Here is a 22,624-nt window from a genome sequence, read left to right on the forward strand (position 1 = left end):
AACCTCCCAATTGTGCACCAGTGCCCTCTTGTATGCCATGCAGAATAAATAATTAAAAGTCTCTTTGGGCTCGAAGTGCCCACCCTCATAGGTGTCTGCATGGTTGGAGTGCTTAAGTGTGTCTTCATGATTTGCTGCTCTGAGGTTGGCTTTTATTTATCACCATCTGTGTTTCTGCATCATGTGTGATGGGTTCACTCAGTTGCTTCCAGGTCAAAGACAGAACAAAGTTACCTGTGCCTCAGGGGAGGCTGTGTCATATGTCTCTGTCTTGAGTTGATAGCCACTCCTGGTTTAGTAAGGTAAAAAAAAGGCCGCAATATGAAGAACTGGGTTTCTGTTTCTATGTTTGTTTTTCTTCCAGTCTGTAAACTGTTTTTCTTGCATCTTTTCCTGTCAGCTACATCATCTGCTGCTATTTGTGAAGACTGAATAGCCATTTCATTGCTGTATCCGGTTCTGTTTAGGGCAAGTGAAGATTAATGGTTGTGCTGGTTAAATGGTTTAAAAGTATTCATTTTATTAGAGTGATTTAATTAAAAGTCATAATGTGAAATCGTTTATTATTTAAAATCATAGCAGTAAGATATGAGAGAGGACAATAAATTGAGGCTAACAGCTAACAAATTATGTGTTCTTTAGTTGCTGATAATAACCCATGCAAAGTCCTATTTATTTGAATGAAAGATAATTATGTGGAGTTGGTGATGAGTAGTGAAGTTGCTAAAGTTTGCAATTTGTTGATTCATAATACTAACATTGGCAACTTACTGGGGAACCTGCGGCTCTCTAGAAGTTGCAGACCACATCTCCCATCATCCCTGACCATTAGCCACGTTGTTTGGGGCTGATGGGAGTTGCAGTCAAACAGCATCTGGAGAGCTACAGGTTTCCTCACCCTTCTTAGAATACTTGTTCTGTCCTGAGATGAGCGTTATGATCCAAGAGATCTTCACAGATTGTATCTCAGATTGTAATCCAGATTGTTGAGAAACTCATCCCTCATGCTCGCTCACCTGTTTATCTGGTACCTTGAACTTCCCTGAGTTCTATGGATGAAGGGTGCTATGCAGAGTTAAAAAATAATTATAATTATAACCCTGCTACAGCAGCTTTTCAGGCACCAGGTATCCTGGAAAATGTCACTGCTACCACCAATCTGATAAGTGGGAATCAAGCTGCGGAGTTGGGGCTCCAAGGGCAGTTGATATTATTGAGATGAGGAATATGGCTTGGAATAAATCTTTCTTTCTTTCTTTCTTTCTTTCTTTCTTTCTTTCTTTCTTTCTTTCTTTCTGTGTGGGGAGCTTGGTTTTCAAGCCCAATTCTGAATTGAATCAGGTTGTGAGGTGCTTATTCCATCATTAGGAGTGAAAGATAGTGGTATGTGTCATTTGAGATCCTGTAGTTGGAATTAATGAGATAATTGAACATGTGCTTCTCTCTGCCATTGAATCTAAATGAGCAGAGGATCTATTTCGCTATAACGTTTTGTAAATGGCCAAGTGCTTCTATTGCTAACTAAACAAGTCCAACCCTTGTAGACCGTGTGGCAATCATATGTAAGCTGCTCTGAGTTCTTTGGAAGAACTTTAGAACGTGGGGCTTTAGTATCCATACGTTAAACTAGGTTCAATTAAAGAGGCTGCTTCTATCACAAACAGGCATATGGACAGGACATCCAAGGGCAGATAGAGCTCAGGGTCGTACAGACAGTCACAGGCCTTTTGTGTTTGTTTTTTTGGATGGCAGCAACATCCTGGATGGCACCTGTAGTAAACAGATGGTAGCTGTAATAAATACATTTTGCTGGCATATTAAGACCGCATGGTTCTATCTGCATGTTTATTCCCTTGGACAAGAGACTTGTAATAGAGAGGGTGTTCTGAAAGGCCATTCAATCTTTGTGTGATTTATGTTGCCTCGGAGTTAAGGAAACTGGCTGATTCTGTGGCAGCAAGTTTGTATATCTCTAGCAAGAGGGAGTTGTTGCTGTCAGAATATGTTCTTTAAAAACATGTGAAATTGTTTAGAGCCTCAGGTCGGTATCCACGGTCTTTCAGAGTCAGATTAAATACAGCTCTTTTGTGTGCATTCTGTTTTATGAAACCAGTATTGTCCCGAGCAACAGCTACAGGCGTTTGAAATGGGCTGCTTGCTTTTTACATCATAGGGATGGCTCGCTTGATATGCTAAAAAGCATTATATTTGTACATGTCTGAGAGAATTTGACATCAGTCCATCAGTAGGTGCCAACAGAGGTGCGCTGGTGCTAACATGATCTTGTACTACTGAAAAACAAGCATGGAAAGAGAAAAAGTAGTGTCCTTTCTAGAGACAGTGGTGTAACCCAGCACAACAAGGCCAACATGGGGTACCCCAGATGTTGTTGGACTACAACTCCCATCATCCCTGACCATTGGGTCATGCTGGCAGAGCAACATTTGGAGGGCACCATATTGGCTACCCCTACAGAATAGGGTGAGCTCCCGTGGCTTGGTCCTTGCTCCTGCCAACCTAGCAGTTCGAAAGCACAGCAGGAAGGTAAACGCCGTTTCTGTGCGCTGCTCTAGTTCGCCAGAAGCAGCTTAGTCATGCTGGCCACATGACCTGGAAGCTGTCTGCGGACAAATGCCAGCTCCCTCGGCCTATAGAGCAAGATGAGCGCCGCGACCCCAGAGTCATCCTCGACTGGACCTAATGGTCAGGGGTACCTTTACCTTTACAGAATAGGAACTTTCTGGAGATTCTCCCATCAGGGCCAGCCACAAATTTTGACTAGGCGGGTGTGTTTTCTAGACCAACAGTCCAATAGTTAAGTTGCTGGAAGTGGAGCTGGAGACTTGACCTTAGATGGGGGGGGGCGTCCTGGGGTCTGTAGGCAGCAAATATTGCTTTGAGAAGGCAAAGGCAAACTGCCAGGCCCCTAGTATTTATACTAAGGCTAGTCAATGCAGAGGCTTCATGGTGATTGCAGCGGCCATTGTTGTACACTTTCCCCCCCTACTTTGTCAGAATTCTGTGACAGCATATGCCATCCATGGTGGCTCGCTAGACTAAATCCCAGAATCAAGTCAAGAGGTTCCTTGAAGTCTCCGACACCCACACCCTCCCTCAGTGGACTCAAAGTTTCCTCAAGCCATGAATAGTTGAATTCTGCTCCTCACCTATCCCCTGGTGTAGTGGGAAGGAGTGGATGGTGAAGACGACAAGGAAATTGGTTCAGGATCTATTCATTTTCTTTCAGGAAATGTCACTAATGTATTGCATGATTTAAAAAATGGAGGGTTCTTGTCTGTAAATGTTTCAGAGCACCACAGGGAGGCTGCAGTTGACTCTAGGAAGGTTCACATGTCCCCCATCACTACCACCAGTATGTTGAAAGTACATGTCAGGAGTATTGGGTTATGCCAGCTTTGGTCCAGAGAACTGGTAGGTGTGGAAGTCTGAATGCACAATGGAGGATGGGTTGATTGCTACGTACTGTCATCACAACTGTGGGGTTAGCTGGCATAACCGTCTGGCTCTGTCTTGCATCCTTTGAATGCATGAAGGAAGTCATATGACATACATACATTTGCCATCCTGGTGGGAATACCTGAATAGGATATTATAGAAATGCTGAATAAGATATTATAAAAACAAACAACCTCAGGGGATGTTTCTGGCAGCCAGGAAATAGAAACAGACTGAAGAAAATAACGATTGACGTTAGGGAGCAGAAGGATGCAATCCAGGGGGGAAACAAATCAGTGCAACAACACGAATGCACAATCCTTCATTCGTATGGGGAAAGCTATAGCTCGGTAAAGCTGTCTGCTTTACACACACGAGGTCCCAAGCCCAATTCTTGGCACCTGCAGGGATGGCTAAGATCGACCCCAGTTTGTTGTTTTGGCTATGCATGGTCAGCACAATCAGTCAGCCTTGGCTCCTGAGCTATATAAAACGGAACAGTGTGTTATGGTTCTTTTGTAAAGAGAAGGTGTAAAGAATCTTCCTTCCATGCCCTATCCCTATCAGCTAAACTAAATGTCTTTTGGCTTATAGGTTGGACCCCCAGTTTGTAATTAAAATTGTGCTTTCTAGAACCTTCTGTGTTTTCTAGAACATTCTGTAACTCCGGTTTCAGGCATGCAATAACTTTTAGAGGGATTAAAATCATGCTTGAAATCAGGTCTGGGACTGGACTCTGCTTTCATCTGGAAGGAAGATTGCCTGGGAGGGTGGACACCAGGTCTAAAATCCTTGAAAGAAAGGAGAGGCATGCTGAGTGCAATAAGTAGTGTCAAAGAAATAGCAAAAATTTAGCATTTTTGCCAAATCAGGCAGCACTTGTTGCTAAGAACCCAGCATTCACACACACACACACACACACACACACACACATACATACATATTCACATACATAGTGAATAGCCTCCTGAATGACGTTACATATCCAAAACTCCAATAGATATCTTATAGAGGTGTTTACTTCAATACAGAATCCATGTCTAGGTGATACAGTCTACATGTTTCGGAGATTTCTGCCATACTTTTTATGCTTCCATTCCTCTAGGTTGGGGAACATTTGTCCCCTTGCTAAATTTCATCTTGCGCCTAGGCATTTTCAGAAAACTTAACGTATTCCCCCGGTGTTGAACTACTATGAAACTAATCAAGCTTAAGTTTCAAGGCTCCTAATCCTAGAGGGGCCCCAAAAGAAACTATAATACATACCCAGTGCTTTAAAAAGTGCATCTTGCATGTCTTAGAACATTCCCTAATTCATTCTCTCTCTCTCTCTCTCTCTCTCTCTCTCTCTCTCTCTCTCTCTCTCTCACACACACACACACACACACACACACACACACACACACAAAACAACTCAAAAACTATAAAGCATACCAAATTTTTATTCCTCCAGTAACTTTGACATGTGATATAATCCAGTACAGCAATTTTAATCAAAATCTGAGCTGTAGTAGTTTATTTTTTTAAAAAATAAATAAATGGTGGTGAACTATCATGGAACAACCCCATTGAAGAAGAAAACAGTGGTTACACAGAGCTCATTGCTGGTTGTGAAGAGGCCCCCATGACAGTTCAGGGCCCCCAAATGGAGATCTTCCACTGTATGCCCCCCTCCTTAGGAAGAGCACGTTTAAAGAACAGCTGGCAGGCATCATTCTTGTGGGCATATATTCCAGGAGTGGCACCCCCAGCCCCGCTGATCTTTTCTGAGGGAAGGGCAGTTGACTAACACTGCTTTTGTGTGTGTGACAGTACTCACAATTGCCTCTTAATTTGCTGCCTATTTCATATGGGTACCCATGGCACTTTTATGGCGATATGAGTACCAGCACTTTTTTAAAAAAAAGCAAAATAAACCCCAACTCCTGCTAGTGGCTGGTTGGGCTTCTACTGAGAGGCACTCCAACATGGCAACACCTTAGAATTATCTTTGTAGACTTTTGTATTTGTTTATGGTATTTTAATAGAATTATGAATATTTAACAATGAAGAGCACAATTAAAGATAGTGTTGATTCTGCTGTGGGTCAGTGGCTTTGAATAGGAAAAAAAGTTTCCTCACATCTACTCTAGAAAATGAGGGAAAGGTCTGGCAGAAAGGGACTGCCAACTTTCTTTCCTGGCTAGGTTCCTAGACCTATGACAGCTGCTTGACACACAGAATTTTTGGCAATGGAAGCTTTTCCTGGCAACGGGATAAAGGCATAGAAAACTTCATCCACTGAACCTTGTCAGGAAGCTGTTAAAGGCAAGGAAGCATGGCCAACTTTAAAAATAAAAATGATCCTACTGGTAAGAAAGAGTTGAACTTTCTCTGTAGCTTAGACTCATCCAGGTTAAAAAAAAATAATCCACATGGACTGAAGTGGTGAAAGAGTGATTTATTACAGACAACCTTAATAGTACTATATTGTACTTGTATGTTTATTTGATTTTATGTTTGATAAACTATATAATAATATATGATTCCTGTTTCATATGGTATTTTTCTTTTTTGGGTACTGGGAGTCCAAAACCTTAGCATTGACATGTTTTTAGGTAGCCTTAGTTGGTTGCTTTCTATTGTGTGCCAAGAGATGGCAGTCTGTTTTTGTGATGTGCAAGTTGAACATTATTAGTTTAACGAGGGACTAGTGTATTATCTGTAGCATCCTGGCAGGCCTCTGGGACTTCCCATAGTGTGGCTACTTCCCCCAAAACCAGAGTTGTGAAGGTGTGATTGATGCCTGGCAGCTGGGAATCATTCTCATCAAGGACATCCCGCCCTCCGCAATAAACTATTGCTTGCTCATGCCAACTCATACTCGGAGACTGGGCTAACAATTGATCTGGGCTGAATTGCCATTAAGAATAAGACAGAAACTAATACGTTCGGCACTGGAGAGAAATGCATCTCTAAAGCAGCCACTGGAAACGGGGAAAGCAATAACTGATTTCTATCAGTCATTTAGGCTTGTTTTTGTTTCTTCCAAATGGTTTCATTTACCCTACTTGTTAAGCTCAATAAATTACAGTGGTACCTCGGGTTACAAACACTTCGCGTTACAGACTCCGCTAACCCGGAAGTAGTACCTCAGGTTAAGAACTTTACCTCAGGATGAGAACAGAAATCACGTAGCGGCATCGGCGTCACGCCCCATTAGCTAAAGTGGTACCTCAGGTTAAGAACGGACCTCTGGAATGAATTAAGTTTGTAACCCGAGGTACAACTGTATTAGATATGTTGCTTGTTTAAGGGGTGAAGAACTGAGGTAGAGTGATCGTCTTTGGAATGTCCCTCTCTAAATGGACACAGATTTCTTATTTGGATTTCTGTTATGGTTCTTCCTATACACTATGAAGTGTTCTAAGTTTGAGATGGGCAATTGCTGTGGTCCTTCAAAGAGGTCAGGCTAGCAGAGTCTTTGGGCACCTCCAGGGTGCCTGCCTTTTGTGCAGATCTGCCTCGCATTTGGGTAGATGTCCGTAGGAAGCCTTTGCACAATAAATTAAGGTTACCAGATTTTCCCCCCAGTGAATCTGGGGACACTTTTCAGCTTCCTACTAAATAGATGAATTTTGTCAGGGGACTGATTTGTAAATCTGGGGACTGTCCCCGGGAAACGGGGACGTCTGGTAACCTTACAATAAATGCACATTTATCACTCACCACAGAGCAAGTGAGTATATTGCGATAAATAGCAACAACTGAACAGCACTCTTGTGCAACGAAATCAACTTCCAGAAAAGAAAACTGGATTTTCTGAGGCATAAAAAGAGATGGAAAAACATGGCAGAAAGTACCACAACCACTTGATGGCAACATTGTGGACTCAGCTATACAGCTACAAATAAAACGTTTTAAGTGTGTTGTAAAGTTCCTCATGAGAAGAGAAGACTCCCTGGAAAAGACCCTGATGTTGGGAAAGATGGAGGGCACAAGGAGAAGGGGACGACAGAGGATGAGATGGTTGGACAGTGTTCTCGAAGCTACCAGCATGAGTTTGACCAAACTACGGGAGGCAGTGGAAGACAGGAGCACCTGGCGTGCTCTGTTCCATGGGGTCACGAAGAGTTGGACATGACTAAACAACAGTATAGTTCAGTATAGAAATGTGACACTAGATAGTGACAGTGAGCTATGGAAATTTCAATGTATTTTTCAAAACTTTTTTTTTATTTAAAAAAAGCATTTTCACAGTGTTTTCTATATGTGCGTATATTCCACCTGTGTAACCGCTGCATTATTTTTGTGAAAATAAATCAGCAGTATTGTTCAAAGTGGCCTCTTCTGGTAGCGACCTTAGAAGTGATATTTGTGCCTTTGAGCAACCACTGGGAGAATGATGCTCATCCTGTTCTGGACAGGAATTAATCCCCCTAGTACCTAAAGCAGCAAAGCTGGGGGGTGGGGTGGCTCCTAGAATCAAGCTTTGCTACCTCAACCCCAAGAGCCTCTGTGATGAAGAACATCCTCCATCTGCTGAATCTGACGTGCCAGTTCTGGCCAGAGATTGCCTGGGCTTGGTAATCTATAGTAACATTTAAAATTGACTATGGTTTCAAGCATTATATTTGGGGCTACCCTTAAATGCTATGTGAAACTGTAGTTAGCTCAGAACACAGCTGCAATGACCAGACTGGATGTTGGGAACAAATTTAGACTAGTGCTTAAAGAACTGGACTGGCTTCTGGTGCATTTCTGAGCACAATCAAACATGTTTGCACTTAATATGGTGGATTGGGACCTCTAAGCAGTGGTGGTGCCTTGTTTATGGAATTCTGTCTCCAAAGACGCTTACCTTTTCAGCATCAGTCGGTGTGATCCGTTTGTTTTCATAAAGATCGTTTAAAGCTTTGAGTTTTCAATTATTTTAATCTGTTGCTTTTGATTGTTGGTCTTGATTGTGCTTGTTTGATTTTTGTATAGATTCTTATTGATCCTTTTCTCTGCAGGACAGTGCGCAGATGGCATTAAATAATACTAATAAAGTGTGCGTGCGTGCATGCGTCTGTTTAAAACCTGTCTGCATATCAAAGAGACCTAAAATGCAATCTCTTACTGAAACTAACATTCAAGACCTTTAACAGTCACACTATAAGTTTCTCTTGCTGGAGTTAAGTGATTGCTTGATACTAAAGGTATCGTAATTTAATATTATTATTTTTTAGTATACTGTTTGATATAGGCACCACAGAGTAGGGACTGACCCTCACCATATGGGATTGGCATGGTGTTTAATAATATAATGGAATTCTGTAAAGTAAAACTGCCCATCTGTCTTCACAGGGCACTATATCACCTGCACTTTAAACAGCAATAGACAGCAGTATGTGAAATCATGATGATGATGATGATGATGATGATGATGATGACAGTCAATTGAGAGATGTCTGAAATGTATTGATGGAACTCTCAGTTTCGATTTTCATTTGTGTGTGTGTTTCTTGGTAGAAGATCACAATCTGGTATTAGGGTAAAGTGGGATATTTTTTTGTTTGCACAACATTAGCTACTTTACAACTGCATGAACTACAGACAAGCCACAGACAAAGGGCTCTTCTTCAACAAAAACAGCAGAAGAGGCTGTGGTTGAACATCTTGCCTTAAGTGGACACCAGCTGCTCTTTCTTAATTGGTTTGTTTCTTGACTTACCAAGGCCTCTGTTGCTGTTCGGCTAGGGAGAGGCATAGGGTTAAAGAGCCCCTTTACCTGTGTCTGGAGAAGTCAAATGTGTTGCTTAAAAAAAAAGAAAATTGGATTGAGCTCAGGCTGTGTGTTGTGGCTCCAAATGAAAAGCCCCAGGAAAGCCTAGAAGCAAAATTTGAGCTGCTGGTTTCCTAACTCTGTAAACAGTCCAGCATTAATCATGGTTTGTGGCATCGCTTGGTCTGTGGCATCACTGTTCAGGACATTGCCTTTGATTTCTCTTAATTGCAGGACAGAACCCCAAAATTCTATACACATATATACCAACAGTTATTCATTCTTCCTTGATCTGAAGGGTCAGCAAATTTTGATTGCTTGGTATTTCTGCTGTCCATCATTGACCCTTCTCTTCCTCCAAAACGGGAGAGCAGGTTTTCTCAGTGATCTAATGCTGAGCTTTGGGGCCCAGCATAAGCTCCCTCATCCTACCCAGTTCTAGACTGGGCAAGGGGTTGTGGGGACTTTGACCTTCACTCTATGGCTCTGAGGACCTTGGAAGTCAGTGTGACATCTCAATGTGACTTTGGAGAGCCTCCAAAGTCAGTGCAAGGTCACAGAGACCATCTGCTGTTCTCTCGACTTGGGTAAAAAGCGAGTGCTCTCAGCAGAATTAAAAAATGGCAAGCACATTTGTGCCACCCTGCTCTTAAATAATATTTTCATTTGTGCCTGATTTTGCCGTATATGGGTGCTTTCATGATCAAAAGCAGCTTGCTTGTGACATTTAGGTCTTTTTTTCCTAAATAAAAAAAATCAGCAATCTTCTGTGTGCGGTCAAGACGAACCCAGTAATTTCTTCTTCCTTTCCTTTTACAGGCTCTCTACAATTCAATCAAAAACGAGAAGCTTGAGTGGGCAGTGTAAGTATATTGTGCAGAATTAATGAGTTTTAAAAATGACGCCTGTTATGGCATTCCGCTTGATATGCAGGCAGCACATGGAACAGATTCTAGATCCTGCAGAAATCCACCCCAGCAATCCAGGGGAGCAACCCACCAAGTCCTCTTGCATCCATTTGCTCTATAGTCATTATTCATTCAGGAGAGCTAGTACAGTATGCCAATTAAGAGACCGAGCTGCAGTGGACTTGAAAGGTCACGGGTTCAAATCCAGCCCAAGCCACGAACTCATTAGGTGGCCCTTAGCCAAACCAAGCACCTCTCAGCTTCAGTCTTTCCTTCTATTTGGAATGTAAGGATAATAATGCTGACAATACCTTACAGTAGTGTTGCAAGGATTACTGAAGTATGTTTTGTGAAGTACTTCAGATACTGTAAAACAGACATTTGATAGACAGGATTATCTAGTCCAAACCCCTGCAATGCAGAAAATATGCACCTGTCCCATACGAGGATTGAACCTGCAACCCTGGCATTATCAGTACCGCACTCTAACCAACTGAGCTATCTTCTCTCTCTCTCTCTCTCTCTCTCTCTCTCTCTCTCTCTCTCTCACACACACACACACACACACACACACTTTATTTATTTATTTATGGTCACCTCTCAATCTTATTTCCAGGACTGTTCCCAGAATAAAACAATTAAAGTGCAAATACAAAACGCCAGTAAACTAAAAGTCACAGAATCATAAAAGCCACCACTGAGAAAGGCCCGCCCAGTAGTCACCTGCCTCACTCAGCAAAGTCACTTGCAAGAGACCCTTCTCCAAAGATCTTCATGTACAGCTAGATGCATATGGAGACTTGTGGTTCTTCAAGTTCTCCCTCTCCTAAATCATGATGGGCTTTATAAGTTCAAACTTTGGGGAATGGCATGGCTCAGTGGTAGGAGCATGGATACAAAACGCCCCAGGTTCCAACTCTGGCATCTCCATGTAGGACTGGGAAAGACGTCTGAAAGCCTGGAGACCCGCTGCTGGTCGGTGTTGTCAGCACTGAGTGAGATGGACCAGTGGCCTGACTTTTTATAAGGCAGTTTCTGATGTTCTTAGACTGCCACTTTCAGTTGAATCTGGAAATGGTTCATAACGCCCAGTCACAGTTGGTAATCTAAGTAGCCTCATACTACACTAAGCGAAGTCTTCAAACTGTCTTCAAAGTAAGCCTTATGTAGCTCATTACAATAATCCTGCCTGTAATGTATATGTGATTTTAGTCTCTCAGAGTACATATACTCAGGGCAGCTTGATGGTTATTGCCTCCTCGACTCCTGCCCTCCCACTTGTGCTCAAGCACTGGAGACGCTTTTTAATTATTGTTGCTTTTTGTTGCCGTAGTAACTTAACAGATTTATAGACTGCTTCATAACATAGAGCCCATTGAAGTGGTGCATGAGATAAACAACAAAATAAAATTCAAACACACAACTTCTAAAAGCAAGAAAACAATTTATTGAGAGATACAACTGTGCCACAAATGACTGGGTCATTTCAGAAAGCCTTCTTAAAGAAAAATGTCTTTAATAGGCATCTATACATCATGACAGTAGGTGTCTCCTTATTTCGGCTTGTGATCGATTGCAGAGAACTGGAGCTATGACACCAAGAACCTGGTTTCTAGTACAAGATGAGCACACCTCCAGGGCATAGAGTGCTCTCAAGGGAGCCCAGCAGAGAACATACAGGAGAAGGCAGTCCTCTAGATACCCTAGTCCCAAGTTGTTTAATGTGTATCCAGAAATCGCAGTGTGCCTTTGTTCCTTCCCTTGAGATTATGCAATTGCTCATGTTACTGGTTGAGGTGGAGATCATTCTGCTGCACTGAGTTTTGTTGTTCCAATGGGAAATGTGTCCTTGATGGATAATTCTTCTCTTGGCACAGTTTCAGAGTTTCTACTCTGCCTTACAAATGTGCTATTTTGATGGTGTTTTATGGGGATTTTTTGAAATAGTGGAGATTGCACATCAGGAAAATGTGCTGATTTGTGCATTTGGACCTTAACTCCCTGGTCCACAGAACACTGGATGAGCTGTCCTCAAAGCTGTAACAAGAGTGCAGGTTGTCAAGCCCATATAATATCATGAAATCCACATGCCTGCTGTTACTCCGGCTAGCAAAATGAGTTGTTAGCGATGAAAGGCCACTTGTAAGGGTGGAGGACATTTTTATTTGGCTCGGAAACTTCATCTTAGAGAGAGAAATTAAATCCTCAGTTAATCTGTGGCAGCATGAATAAAACACGTGCTTAGTTTTCGGCCTTTTATCTTCCAGGACATTGTGTCAGAACTTGCTGAGTAGAAAACACGTCTCGGGTCAGATTTCTTCCTGTTGGCTTGTTGTCTCGTGTTTGTCTCTTGATTAACTATGGATAGCTTGACAACGAGCTGATATCAAAGATAATTAATTGCGGAAGGCCTAATGTACCCCACTTCGGCTGCTTTCAGGAAGCTAACAATTGGAATTCAAAGCCAAGCATGAGGAGTCCAGTGTCTGCCAATACACTTTAATCATTCCTCTCTGTCATCCCTGCTTGCTTGACTTCCTTATGACGCTGGTGCTTTCTGTAGTGAGAGAGAATCGTGGCTGTTGTGTGAAGGCTGTGGCAGAACAGAGGATGTCAGTTTAAATGCAGCCGTGCCCATTTTGATGCGGGTAAGAAGGCTGCTTTTATGGAGGCAGCTTTTGCTGCTCTAAGAGCTTTCAAGTTACACCAACTGCAGTGGAACATCTGCAAGCTCTTTTCCTGCACTGATGGTGGTTTGCGGGATGAAATATGCCATAATTACCCGTTCAGTATTACTGAGTCCTTTGCACTCCCATGACAGTAGCAGTCACTATCAAATTGCTCCTGGTGATAATGGAAGTTAATTATTATTATTATGTATTATTATTATTTATACAGTCCCATTAGTGTACAGTTACAAAGGGGAAAAAAATAGGCAAGGCCCTCACTTCAAAGAGCATCCAATTTAAAGCAAATGGGGGGGCAGGCAGGGTGGGAATGAGAGGCAGGGATGACTTTTGGGATAGGGGAATGTGGGCAAGTACAGTTACATTGGTACCTAAAAGCAGATCGTTGGAGTAGCTGTGGTCCTTCAGGATCTTCACTTATATCAGCTGCTGCTTTTTACATCATGTGGTTTCATCACTGTTGAAATCAGCTGCTAGCCTCCACTGTCTGAACTACCCTGTCCTTCATTTAACCTTCATCCATGTACTTAAGAGTGGCCACAAGAACTTACCTCCCTGCTCCTTTTTCTTCTTCTCTACTGACGGAGAAAGCCGTTTCCTTCTCAGTGGCACTTACAAGAGTACCCAGTTTTCTAGGGCCATCTTGCTTGTGATAACATCACGGAGTAGAAACCAGCCAATTTAGGACACATGTGTCATCATGGAGACTTTGCCCTGAGTAACCAGGGAAGGTGGAGAAGTGAGAAGGCAAATGACCAGGATGGGGGGGGGGCAGGGTGTAGCAGAGGATGACAGAGGGTGGGTAGAACTCTGTGTTCTTTTAACTATACCATTTTAGAACAGTGTAGTTTAGATTGCAGTTCCTTTGCCAAGAGCTCCCTTGTTGGGCAAATCCCTCCGTAATGGGGAGGAAGCCTCTCCCCTACTACCTCAGTGAAACTCATACCTTTCAGGCTTGGACATGGGCTTTGCAGGTTCATAATGTTCATCACAAAGAAGAGGTGAGTGCATTAGGACCTTAATTCTATATTCCAAATTCTTTTCCAGCTCTGGAGCCAAAGAATTCTGGGCCAGAGAAGAATCTCTGCCAGAAAACAATTATTTGGGGCTGGAGCACTGGAACACAAGATTTAGATGGCCCTTGGGAAATGTAGAATCTACAGAATCTGACTTAAAGGACTAGATCTTGTTTTGAGAGTGCCCTGCAGCTCAGTGGTTGGGCAGATCCTTTGCATTAAAAATACTTCCAGCATCTTTGTCTAAAATGGTCTTGGCACTAGATTAGCAGGAAAGACCTCTTTGAAGAGCCACTACCAGTCAGGATAGACAGTGCTGAAGCAGATGGCCAAGTGACCAAAGTTAAACGAGGTAGCTTTTTACTTTGATAGAATCATGGAATCTTAGAGTTGGAAGGGACCCTGAGGATCATCTAGTCCAACCCCCTGCAATGCAGGAATATGTAGCTGTCCCTTTTGGGGATTGAACCTGTGACCTTGGCGTTATCAGCAGCACACTCTAACCAACTGAGCTATCCAACTTGTTTGATCAGCAAGCATATTCTGTACAGTCTACACCACCCGAACTCCTGACATTATACAGGTACTCCACACTTGACAAGGACACTTGTAGAATTACTTGGTTCTGTTTGGAGTAATTTATAAACATCTTAACATTTAGAGGGTAGAATTGCTTTTCTTGATTAGGGCCAAGGGGCTTGGGGAAATGAGCATTAGCTGATAAAACTCGAAATAAGCGACGGCTGCTGTGTTTTTCTTCAACGGTTAGGAAGCAAAGGAGATATTGCAGAGGACTGATTTATCATCCATCTATGTCAGACTCCTTAAGATGACAGAATTTCCACCAGGAAAGATGTCTTCAAAGGGTGCATTTTATAGTTTAGATAGCAGTTCTGTTAACTGAGACCTGGGCTGTGACTGATTTCAGCACAGAGAGAAAGACAGAATACATGTATATCTGAAGGAGCGTCTCCTCCCCCACCGTTCTGCCTGGACACTGAGGTCCAGTTCCGAGGGCCTTCTGGCGGTTCCCTCACTGCGAGAGGCCAAGTTACAGGGAACCAGGCAGAGGACCTTCTCGGTAGTGGCACCCGCCCTGTGGAACGCCCTCCCATCAGATGTCAAAGCGATAAACATCTACCTGACATTCAGAAGACATCTGAAGGCAGCCCTGTTCAGGGAAGTTTTTAATATGTGACATTTTAGTGTATCTTTCATCTTTGTTGGAAGCCGCCCAAAGTGGCTGGGGAGACCCAGCCAGATGGGCGGGGTAAAAATAATAAATTATTATTATTATTATGTAGTATGGCTTTTCTACAGCCGTGACAACAAACCTATCCCAGATCCAGGCCCTCCTACCAAGAAGGCGTCCAGGTTGTAGGCCTGAGAAAGGCCTTTCTTTCTCTCTGACCTTAGTGAGTTGCTGTCAACTGGAGCAAACTACATTGGGCTAGACAGACTCTGTATAGTGTAGCATTCATTCAAATGACTGTGGCCTCTCTCCACTGGTGCTCCAAAGTGAGCCCTGTGCCCTGTGGGAAACACTGTGCTGTGCTGCTATGGGTGCAGCAGATGGCTCTTACATTTTAGATCAAATAACAGCCCTCGCTCCCCTTAGTTGATGTCACTCCAGTAGTATTGGAACAGAATGAACTAGTGCATTGCTGATGAAACAGAGGGGGAGAACTTGTTGACAGTCAGTTGGACAAGAGGCGTTCTCTGTCTAACTGCTCTTGTTCTGTGCTTTAAACCAGAATCTTGAAGTTATTTGCTGCAGTCATTATTTGCAGGATTAAACCGAGTCAATAAGTCCTTGGTCAAAAATGTATGATACACAGAGAGCTGCTGCCCCTGGTTAGCATTCTGACATTTTGCCATTTAAAAAATGTTATACATTTTTTTAAAAACCTGGAATCCTACATGCCTTTACAACTATATTCTACCTTCCATTCCTTCATAATCTTTACACTCAAGCGAGAGACATCTTCTTAACAACACCAAATCTGGCAATTTTTTTACAACAGTGACATATAGCAGTGATGATGAGGATGATGTTAGTATACCACCTCTAAAGATCTCAAGGTGGTGTATATGGTCGTCCCCCCATGTCATCTTCACCACAACCCTGTGAAGTAGATTAGGCTAAGAGATGGTGACTGGCCCAGGGTCATGCAGTGAGTTCCATGGCTGAGGGGGAATTCGAACCCTGCTCTCCCAGGTCCTAGTCCAACACTGTTAACCATTACATCACACTGGCTCTGGTTACATGTCTTACATAGTTAATGCTCTCTTGGGGTAGAAATGTTGATACCAACAAATTAAAACATGCAGCCCCAGGGGAATGGTGCAGAGGTTTTGGTTCTGATTCATATCTCTAAATATAAATATATGAGCCATCCCGCTGAAACTAATAAGATTTCTTGCAGGTTTAAAATTAGGTGTATGTTAGAAGTACTGTAGTTTGTTTTAGACCACAGCGCCTAACATGAAGGAAGTGTCTTTCCACTTACTTGGTAGGCTGAGGTGATAAAAAAAGTGTTCCTCTCCTTAATCTGATTTTTAAAAGATAAAGATTGCATTGGGCTCGCCAACTGAATTTAGGTGTGTGTATGTATGTATGTAGGGACGCGGGTGGCGCTGTGGGTTAAACCACAGAGCCTAGGACTTGCCGATCAAGTGGTTGGCGGTTCGAATCCCCGTGATGGGGTGAGCTCCCATTGCTCGGTCCCTGCTCCTGCCAACCTAGCAGTTCAAAAGCACGTCATGTGCAAGTAGATAAATAGGGACCGCTCCGGTGGGAAGGTAAATGGCGTTTCCGTGTGCTGCTCTGGTTCGCTAGAAGCGGCTTAGTCATGCTGGCCACATGACCCGGAAGCTGTACGCCGACTCCCTCAGCCAATAAAGCGAGATGAGCGCCACAACCCCAGAGTCGGTCACGACTGGACCTAATGGTCAGGGGTCCCTTTACCTTTACTATGTATGTATGTGTTGTTGTTTTTCCAAATTTGCTTTAGAGATGATGAAGAAAAGAAAAAATCCCCCTCGGATGGTACCGACGAGAAGGATAACGGAACTCAGTCCAAGTCTGGCAACCGCATAGGCAACTCTGGTAACCCTTTCCTGGACATTCCTCACGACCCCAATGCTGCTGTATACAAAACTGGATTTCTGGCACGTAAAATCCACGCTGATATGGATGGGAAGAAGAGTGAGTGCATTTCAATGAGAACTGTTTTCTCTACATGCTGCAATAGAGAGGGAGGAGGGGAAGAAATGACCAGAAAGCTACATGGGTGCAGCTTCCCAGTCCAACTCACTTGCCCCCACGGCTGCATGGGAATGGAAGTAAAGGGTGCCGGCAGATGAGTCCAGGGTTTCAGAGCAGCCTTTGCACCTTGCAAGCTAGAAGGAGAACCAAAGGAACGTTCACACTGTACAAATCTATGTGAAGCTTACCAAGGAGGGAGCCCCTAGATGCTCAAGCATTCTGTAAGCGAGGCCTTGCACAAGGAGGAGGTGGGAGGGTTAGTGTAGGGCTCCAGCCCCTTCCTCTCTGACTGAATATCTTTGCTGTTTCACCAGAGCTCTCTATTTCTCACCTGGCTATTTCTCTTGCACCCAACTAGCTGTAAGAAAACCTTCTTCCCCTCTCCCTTCTTCACCAGGGCTTTCTTGAAGGGGAGGCCGGTCACTTCCTATACCGATGATGGCTTTCCCTGCTTAGGCCTGGCTCCTTATTTTGACCCTAGTCCCTCACATATTCCAGCCCAGGCTACACCAAGCATGAGAGACACGACAAATGGCTTTCTTGGCACCCATTTTCATGCCCTCCACCAAACTGAAGGGCTTTCTGTCACTGTCTCGGAGGAAAACAGGAAAATAGGGCTGGTATATCAATAAGTAGCTGGTAGAATCACGAGTTTAACAGCAATGTTTCTTCCAAGGATGTATTCAGAGGGCCTTCTCGGTAGTGGCACCCGCCCTGTGGAACACCCTCTCATCAGATGTCAAGGAAATAAGCAACTATCCTACTTTTAAAAGACATCTGAAGGCAGCCCTGTTAAGGGAAGTTTTTAATGTTTAATGCTGTACTGTGTTTTTAATATTCAATTGGGAGCCGCCCAGAGTGGCTGGGGAAACCCAACCAGATGGGCAGGGTATAAATAAATTATTATTATTATTATTATTATTATTATTATTATTATTATTATTATTAACAAAACATATGCACTGTTGCTTATTTCTGTTCCTGCCCCCATATTAAACAAGGGGTAGATCCTGAACAGAGCACAATCTTGATTTATATTACCAATGGTTACTTATGCATATATATTTTTTGTCCATGTTCTACTTTGATAGCTCCACGAGGGAAGAGGGGATGGAAAGCCTTTTATGCTGTTCTTAAAGGAACTGTGCTTTATTTGCAAAAGGTAAGAGGTTCCCTGCCAAATACACTCCCTTGAACTCCTTGTTAGATGAAGAATAAAGGAGAGGTGTTTCACCCTGTCTTCTTGCTTTGTTGGCTTGTGTGTGCTGTGCCCACAAGCCAAGTGAATGATAGTCTGGCCTGCAATTACTTCACCTCTCTGAGGCGCTTTAGATGCTCCCTGTATCTGAGCTGCATTTGGCTGTTTCAAGAAAGGGAGCAGAAGCCGGAGTACTTCATCTCTACATACTTTAGGGCAGGAATGGAGAACCTGTGGCCCTCCAGATGTTGCTGGACTACAAATCCCATCACTCCTGTCCACTGGCCATGCTAGCTGGGTCTGATGGGAGTTGGAGTTAACAATAATTGGCAGGGCCAGAGGCTCTCCAAGATCAGCTACTCTAAAATGAGTCTGTGTTTTAAATTGCATTTTAACCTGTATTTTAAATTGGTTCCCCCCTGCTCTCTTTTCCCCCTATTATGTTTTTATTGTGATTTTATTGGTGTTAGCCACCCTGAGCCAGGCTCTGGCCAGGAAGGGCAGGGTATAAATAAAATTTATTATTATTGTTGTTATTATTACTATTATCCCTGCATTAAGGTCTTATGTGAAGTCAGGGGTGAAGATGAAGGAGCACATATTGTCTCCCCCAACTCCCCCAGAGATACTTAAACTTCCACAAGTTTGGGAAATTCTTCCTCTTTCCCCAGCACTGCATGTGAAACCTGGAAGCACAGGGTACTCAAAAGAGTGATGCATGTTAAGTCACAAACGTTTCCTCTTTGCTTGTTTCCTTGAAATACCCAGAACACCAAAGTTTTGCCATGAAATAGACACTATGTAATTAGCAAGTGCCAAATGTTTTCACATCTGAAGGAAATTTATGGAGACTGAGGCAGAGATAGAAGGTTACAGGAAACATTTTCTCCCATTATAGATGATAATCCTATCCCTGTTTACAATTAAAAACGAACAGATGGTACTCAGGTTTCTTTGTTTCTTTTTTTTATCCCAACTTTCCCAGCAACCGCATTTCATTCTAAGACAGAGAGATGAGCTCCTTTTCTTTTTGATATGTGTGTTAGCTAATCCCAAATTCAGCCATTACAAAAGCAATTTTTCAAAAACTGATTTGAAAAATGGAGGATTTTAGCCGACAAGGCAATTGCAGGATTAATTTTGAAGGAGAGGTCTTTAAGGACATGAATGAAAAGGCACGTGTGGCTTTGAAAAATTACCGAGTGTGTCGGAGTTTGCTACACTTTTGCCGTGGCCACTCGACTGCTCTTTGATCTCTTTGGGTATTTGTTTTTTTAAAAAAGATAATGTTGTGCAGATGGGCAAATTGCTTACATTTTTCTTTTAAATGGTGGTCCGTCTTCAAGGGAGGGTGCCCAGCCATGGAAAATGAGCCAATAACAGGAACATTTTTGAAGGATTATTGCTTGCAACACAGGAACCTGCCATACTGAGTGAGACAATTGGTTTGTTGATGGATCGAAACCATCCTCTGCTACCAAACTCCACAGTATTGTCAACATTGATTGGCAGCGGCTGCACAGGCAGGAGGCATTCTCAGGCCTACCTGGAGATGCTGGAGTTTGAACTTAAGATCTTCTGCATGTAAGGCAGGTGTTCTACCAGTGAGCTATGACCCTTCCCAGATATTAATGGAGGAACCCAAGGATAGCTCTGTTGGTTAGAACGTGGTGCTGATAACGCCAAGGTTGCAGGTACAAACCCCGTAACGGACAGCTGCATGTTCCTGCATTGCAGGAGGTTGGACTAGATGTTCCTCAGGGTATCCAACTGTGATTCTATGATAGGTTCTTTAGGTAAGTTTTGATAATACAAGGCCCAACTAGTGAACTTCTAGACTGGGAAGGAGCTTGAATTCAGGTTTCCCTGTCTGACACACTATCCACCACAATGGTACTGTGTTGACACGTTAACTTCATGACACTGGGATCACTTTAGTGTGGCTTCTTCTCACTTTTGTAAGAGTAACATGAGAAGCTCTGAGCCGCTGCCACTCCTGGTAACTGGAACAACGTGGTTGTGGAAAGGGAGCTGCAATACGGGACCTTTCCATTTGGGCCAGAGCTTCTGACATAGCTTTTGCTGCAGTGGCTCTCACAACACGAAGGTAATGTGAGAGGAGCCCTAAGAGGAATAGAATTTGCAGTCTTAACAGGAATGAAAGCAGCTTCAACTGTGGACTTTTTTTTCTAGCAAACATCTCAAGCTTCAACTCCTTTTTCAACGTGATAGCTTCAGAAAGGCATCACTTTGCCACCATCTTGCTTTATGACCTTGACTCAGCCAATTCACCTCTGGATGCCTCTGCTTTCCCGCTCAGTATTTTTTTAAAAAAGAAATGCCTTGATTCATCTCTGCTTCTGTGGCCTGAAGATTGTATCGGCCACAAGCTTAGTCACTGAATGCCAGAGATTCCCTTTTCTGAAGCGGAAAAGAAAAGAAACATGGTAAAAGTGGAGAAGATGAATCTACACAACCCACAGAACAAACATGCAAAGTCATAGCCTTCAAATGCCATGTTTAATGCCACAGGGCTTGTTTTGAAATATAATTTCTCTGTGGGGGATAATGGAAAATCGAAGAAGTAAGCTGTGAAGAGGAACGAGACACAGAAATTGTGTGACGGGGCATCCAGGATTCTTTACAATGAAGCTGAAGGTAGAAGATACGTAAGGGGCAAGCTTGAACAATTCTGGGAACTGCCAGCTTTTTGGTCAGAGCTAACATTGTCGGACAACGACTCACAAAGCACTGGTACAAATACCATAAAATCAAGTTCAGGAAATGCTTACAGGACTATGGCTAAGCATCTGGAAGAGCTTCGTGAGACAGGGAATGAGTCTATTGTTTTTTGGCAACTTGCTTATTGGAACTAGTAACATCCAGATTTTTCTCCTGAAAGCATTAAGTGGCATAGATTGGGGCAGGCTGAAACTGCCTGCAGTTCCTAAACAACTTAGCAACAAGTGTCCCATGGGTTCAGGAGTGGAGCAAATATATCACTATACATAAGAATGCATAAAGTTCCATCACTTGTGTGGTTAACAGATGACGCAGAATGTGGTTGTGCAGATAGGAACAGGCTTGGTTCTCAGTGGCTGGGGCCTGTTCATGACAAAGAGTGCAGGAGAGTCCTGTTATTATTACCTTTATATTTCGCCTTTCTCCCACATGAGCGCAGGTGGGTATGCAAAACAAGTCCATGGGATTGCAGTCCAAGGCTCTAATCCTATGTACACTTATTTGGAATAGGCCCTGTAATAGACAGTGGGATTTATGTCTAAATAAAGGGACACGGGTGGCGCTGTGGGTTAAACCACAGAGCCTAGGGCTTGCCGATCAGAAGGTCGACGGTTCGAATCCCCCGTGACGGGGTGAGCTCCCGTTGTTTGGTCCCTGCTCCTGCCAACCTAGCAGTTCGAAAGCACGTCAAAGTGCAAGTAGATAAATAGGTACCGCTCCGGCGGCAAGGTAAACAGCGTTTCCGTGTGCTGCTCTGGTTCGCCAGAAGCGGCTTAGTCTGCTGACAAACGCTGGCTCCCTCAGCCTATAGAGCGAGATGAGCGCACAACCCCAGAGTCGGTCACAATGGGAGAAGATGGCCCTGCTGAAATGGTCAGGGGTCCCTTTACCTTTACCTAAACACCCCTTATAAAATTCTAGGGAAATACCGGATCCATGGGAACAAGGGAGCAGTGAAGTCCCTGAGATTGATTGCTCAAGCTCCCAGACCCAAAGGAGCCGCTGCCTAAGCAGAAAGATTTTATTTATTGCCAGACATACCCCCATCTCTCTTCTTGATCTTTTCTGTTGATGTCAAAAACTTTCCTTCTCCAAACTTCATTGTGAAACGCGAATTGGAATCATTTACTACTAAAATTGTAGGTCTGTTAATAGCAGAAGCAATGTCAGTAAAAAAAACAACCGAGGTGTCATGTCCATTGTCAACAGCAGGTGACAGATTATATAGACTAATAAGACTTAGAGGAGGACAGAACTAATGTACCATTGACAGTTTTATAGAAGAGTGGATTTCAGCAAGAGCAGATTCTCTTGTAGGGTTGGGAGAAGATGGCCCTGCTGAAATTCTCTCTTTTATGCAACTATTAAAAGGCACAGCAGCTTCTCCTCTGTTTCCTGAGCTGTGTTTTTGCCTTGCCATATTACTGTTAACAAGCACACAGGCACAGATCCATTCACTTGATTTTTATAGCATTGTTTCCCATCCTAAAAAACATACTTTGACTTCCAGTTAGCCATCCTATATAGGATACATAGCATATTAGTCAAAACCCATCTCCTGAACACGGAAGAATCTTTGATTTACCTTTCTTAATATGCTGGC

The 22,624-nt window shown here is 43.2% G+C and overlaps 1 protein-coding gene across 6 annotated transcripts in view; it reads left to right on the forward strand.

The window, feature by feature from the left end:
* The window catches only part of PSD3 (pleckstrin and Sec7 domain containing 3), a 143,783-nt gene that overhangs the window by 110,629 nt on the left and 10,530 nt on the right, over nucleotides 1-22,624 (forward strand). For all 6 annotated transcript variants that reach the window (XM_081893883.1, XM_081893884.1, XM_081893887.1 and 3 more), the window contains 3 exons: nucleotides 10,022-10,065; nucleotides 16,828-17,021; nucleotides 18,173-18,243. In XM_081893883.1, coding sequence (XP_081750009.1) covers nucleotides 10,022-10,065; nucleotides 16,828-17,021; nucleotides 18,173-18,243 — 309 coding nt within the window. The remainder of the gene's footprint in view (nucleotides 1-10,021; nucleotides 10,066-16,827; nucleotides 17,022-18,172; nucleotides 18,244-22,624) is intronic.

This window comes from Podarcis melisellensis (assembly GCF_964234715.1).
Source record: "Podarcis melisellensis genome assembly, chromosome: 17".
In the NCBI taxonomy this organism is placed as follows: Eukaryota; Metazoa; Chordata; class Lepidosauria; order Squamata; family Lacertidae; genus Podarcis; species Podarcis melisellensis.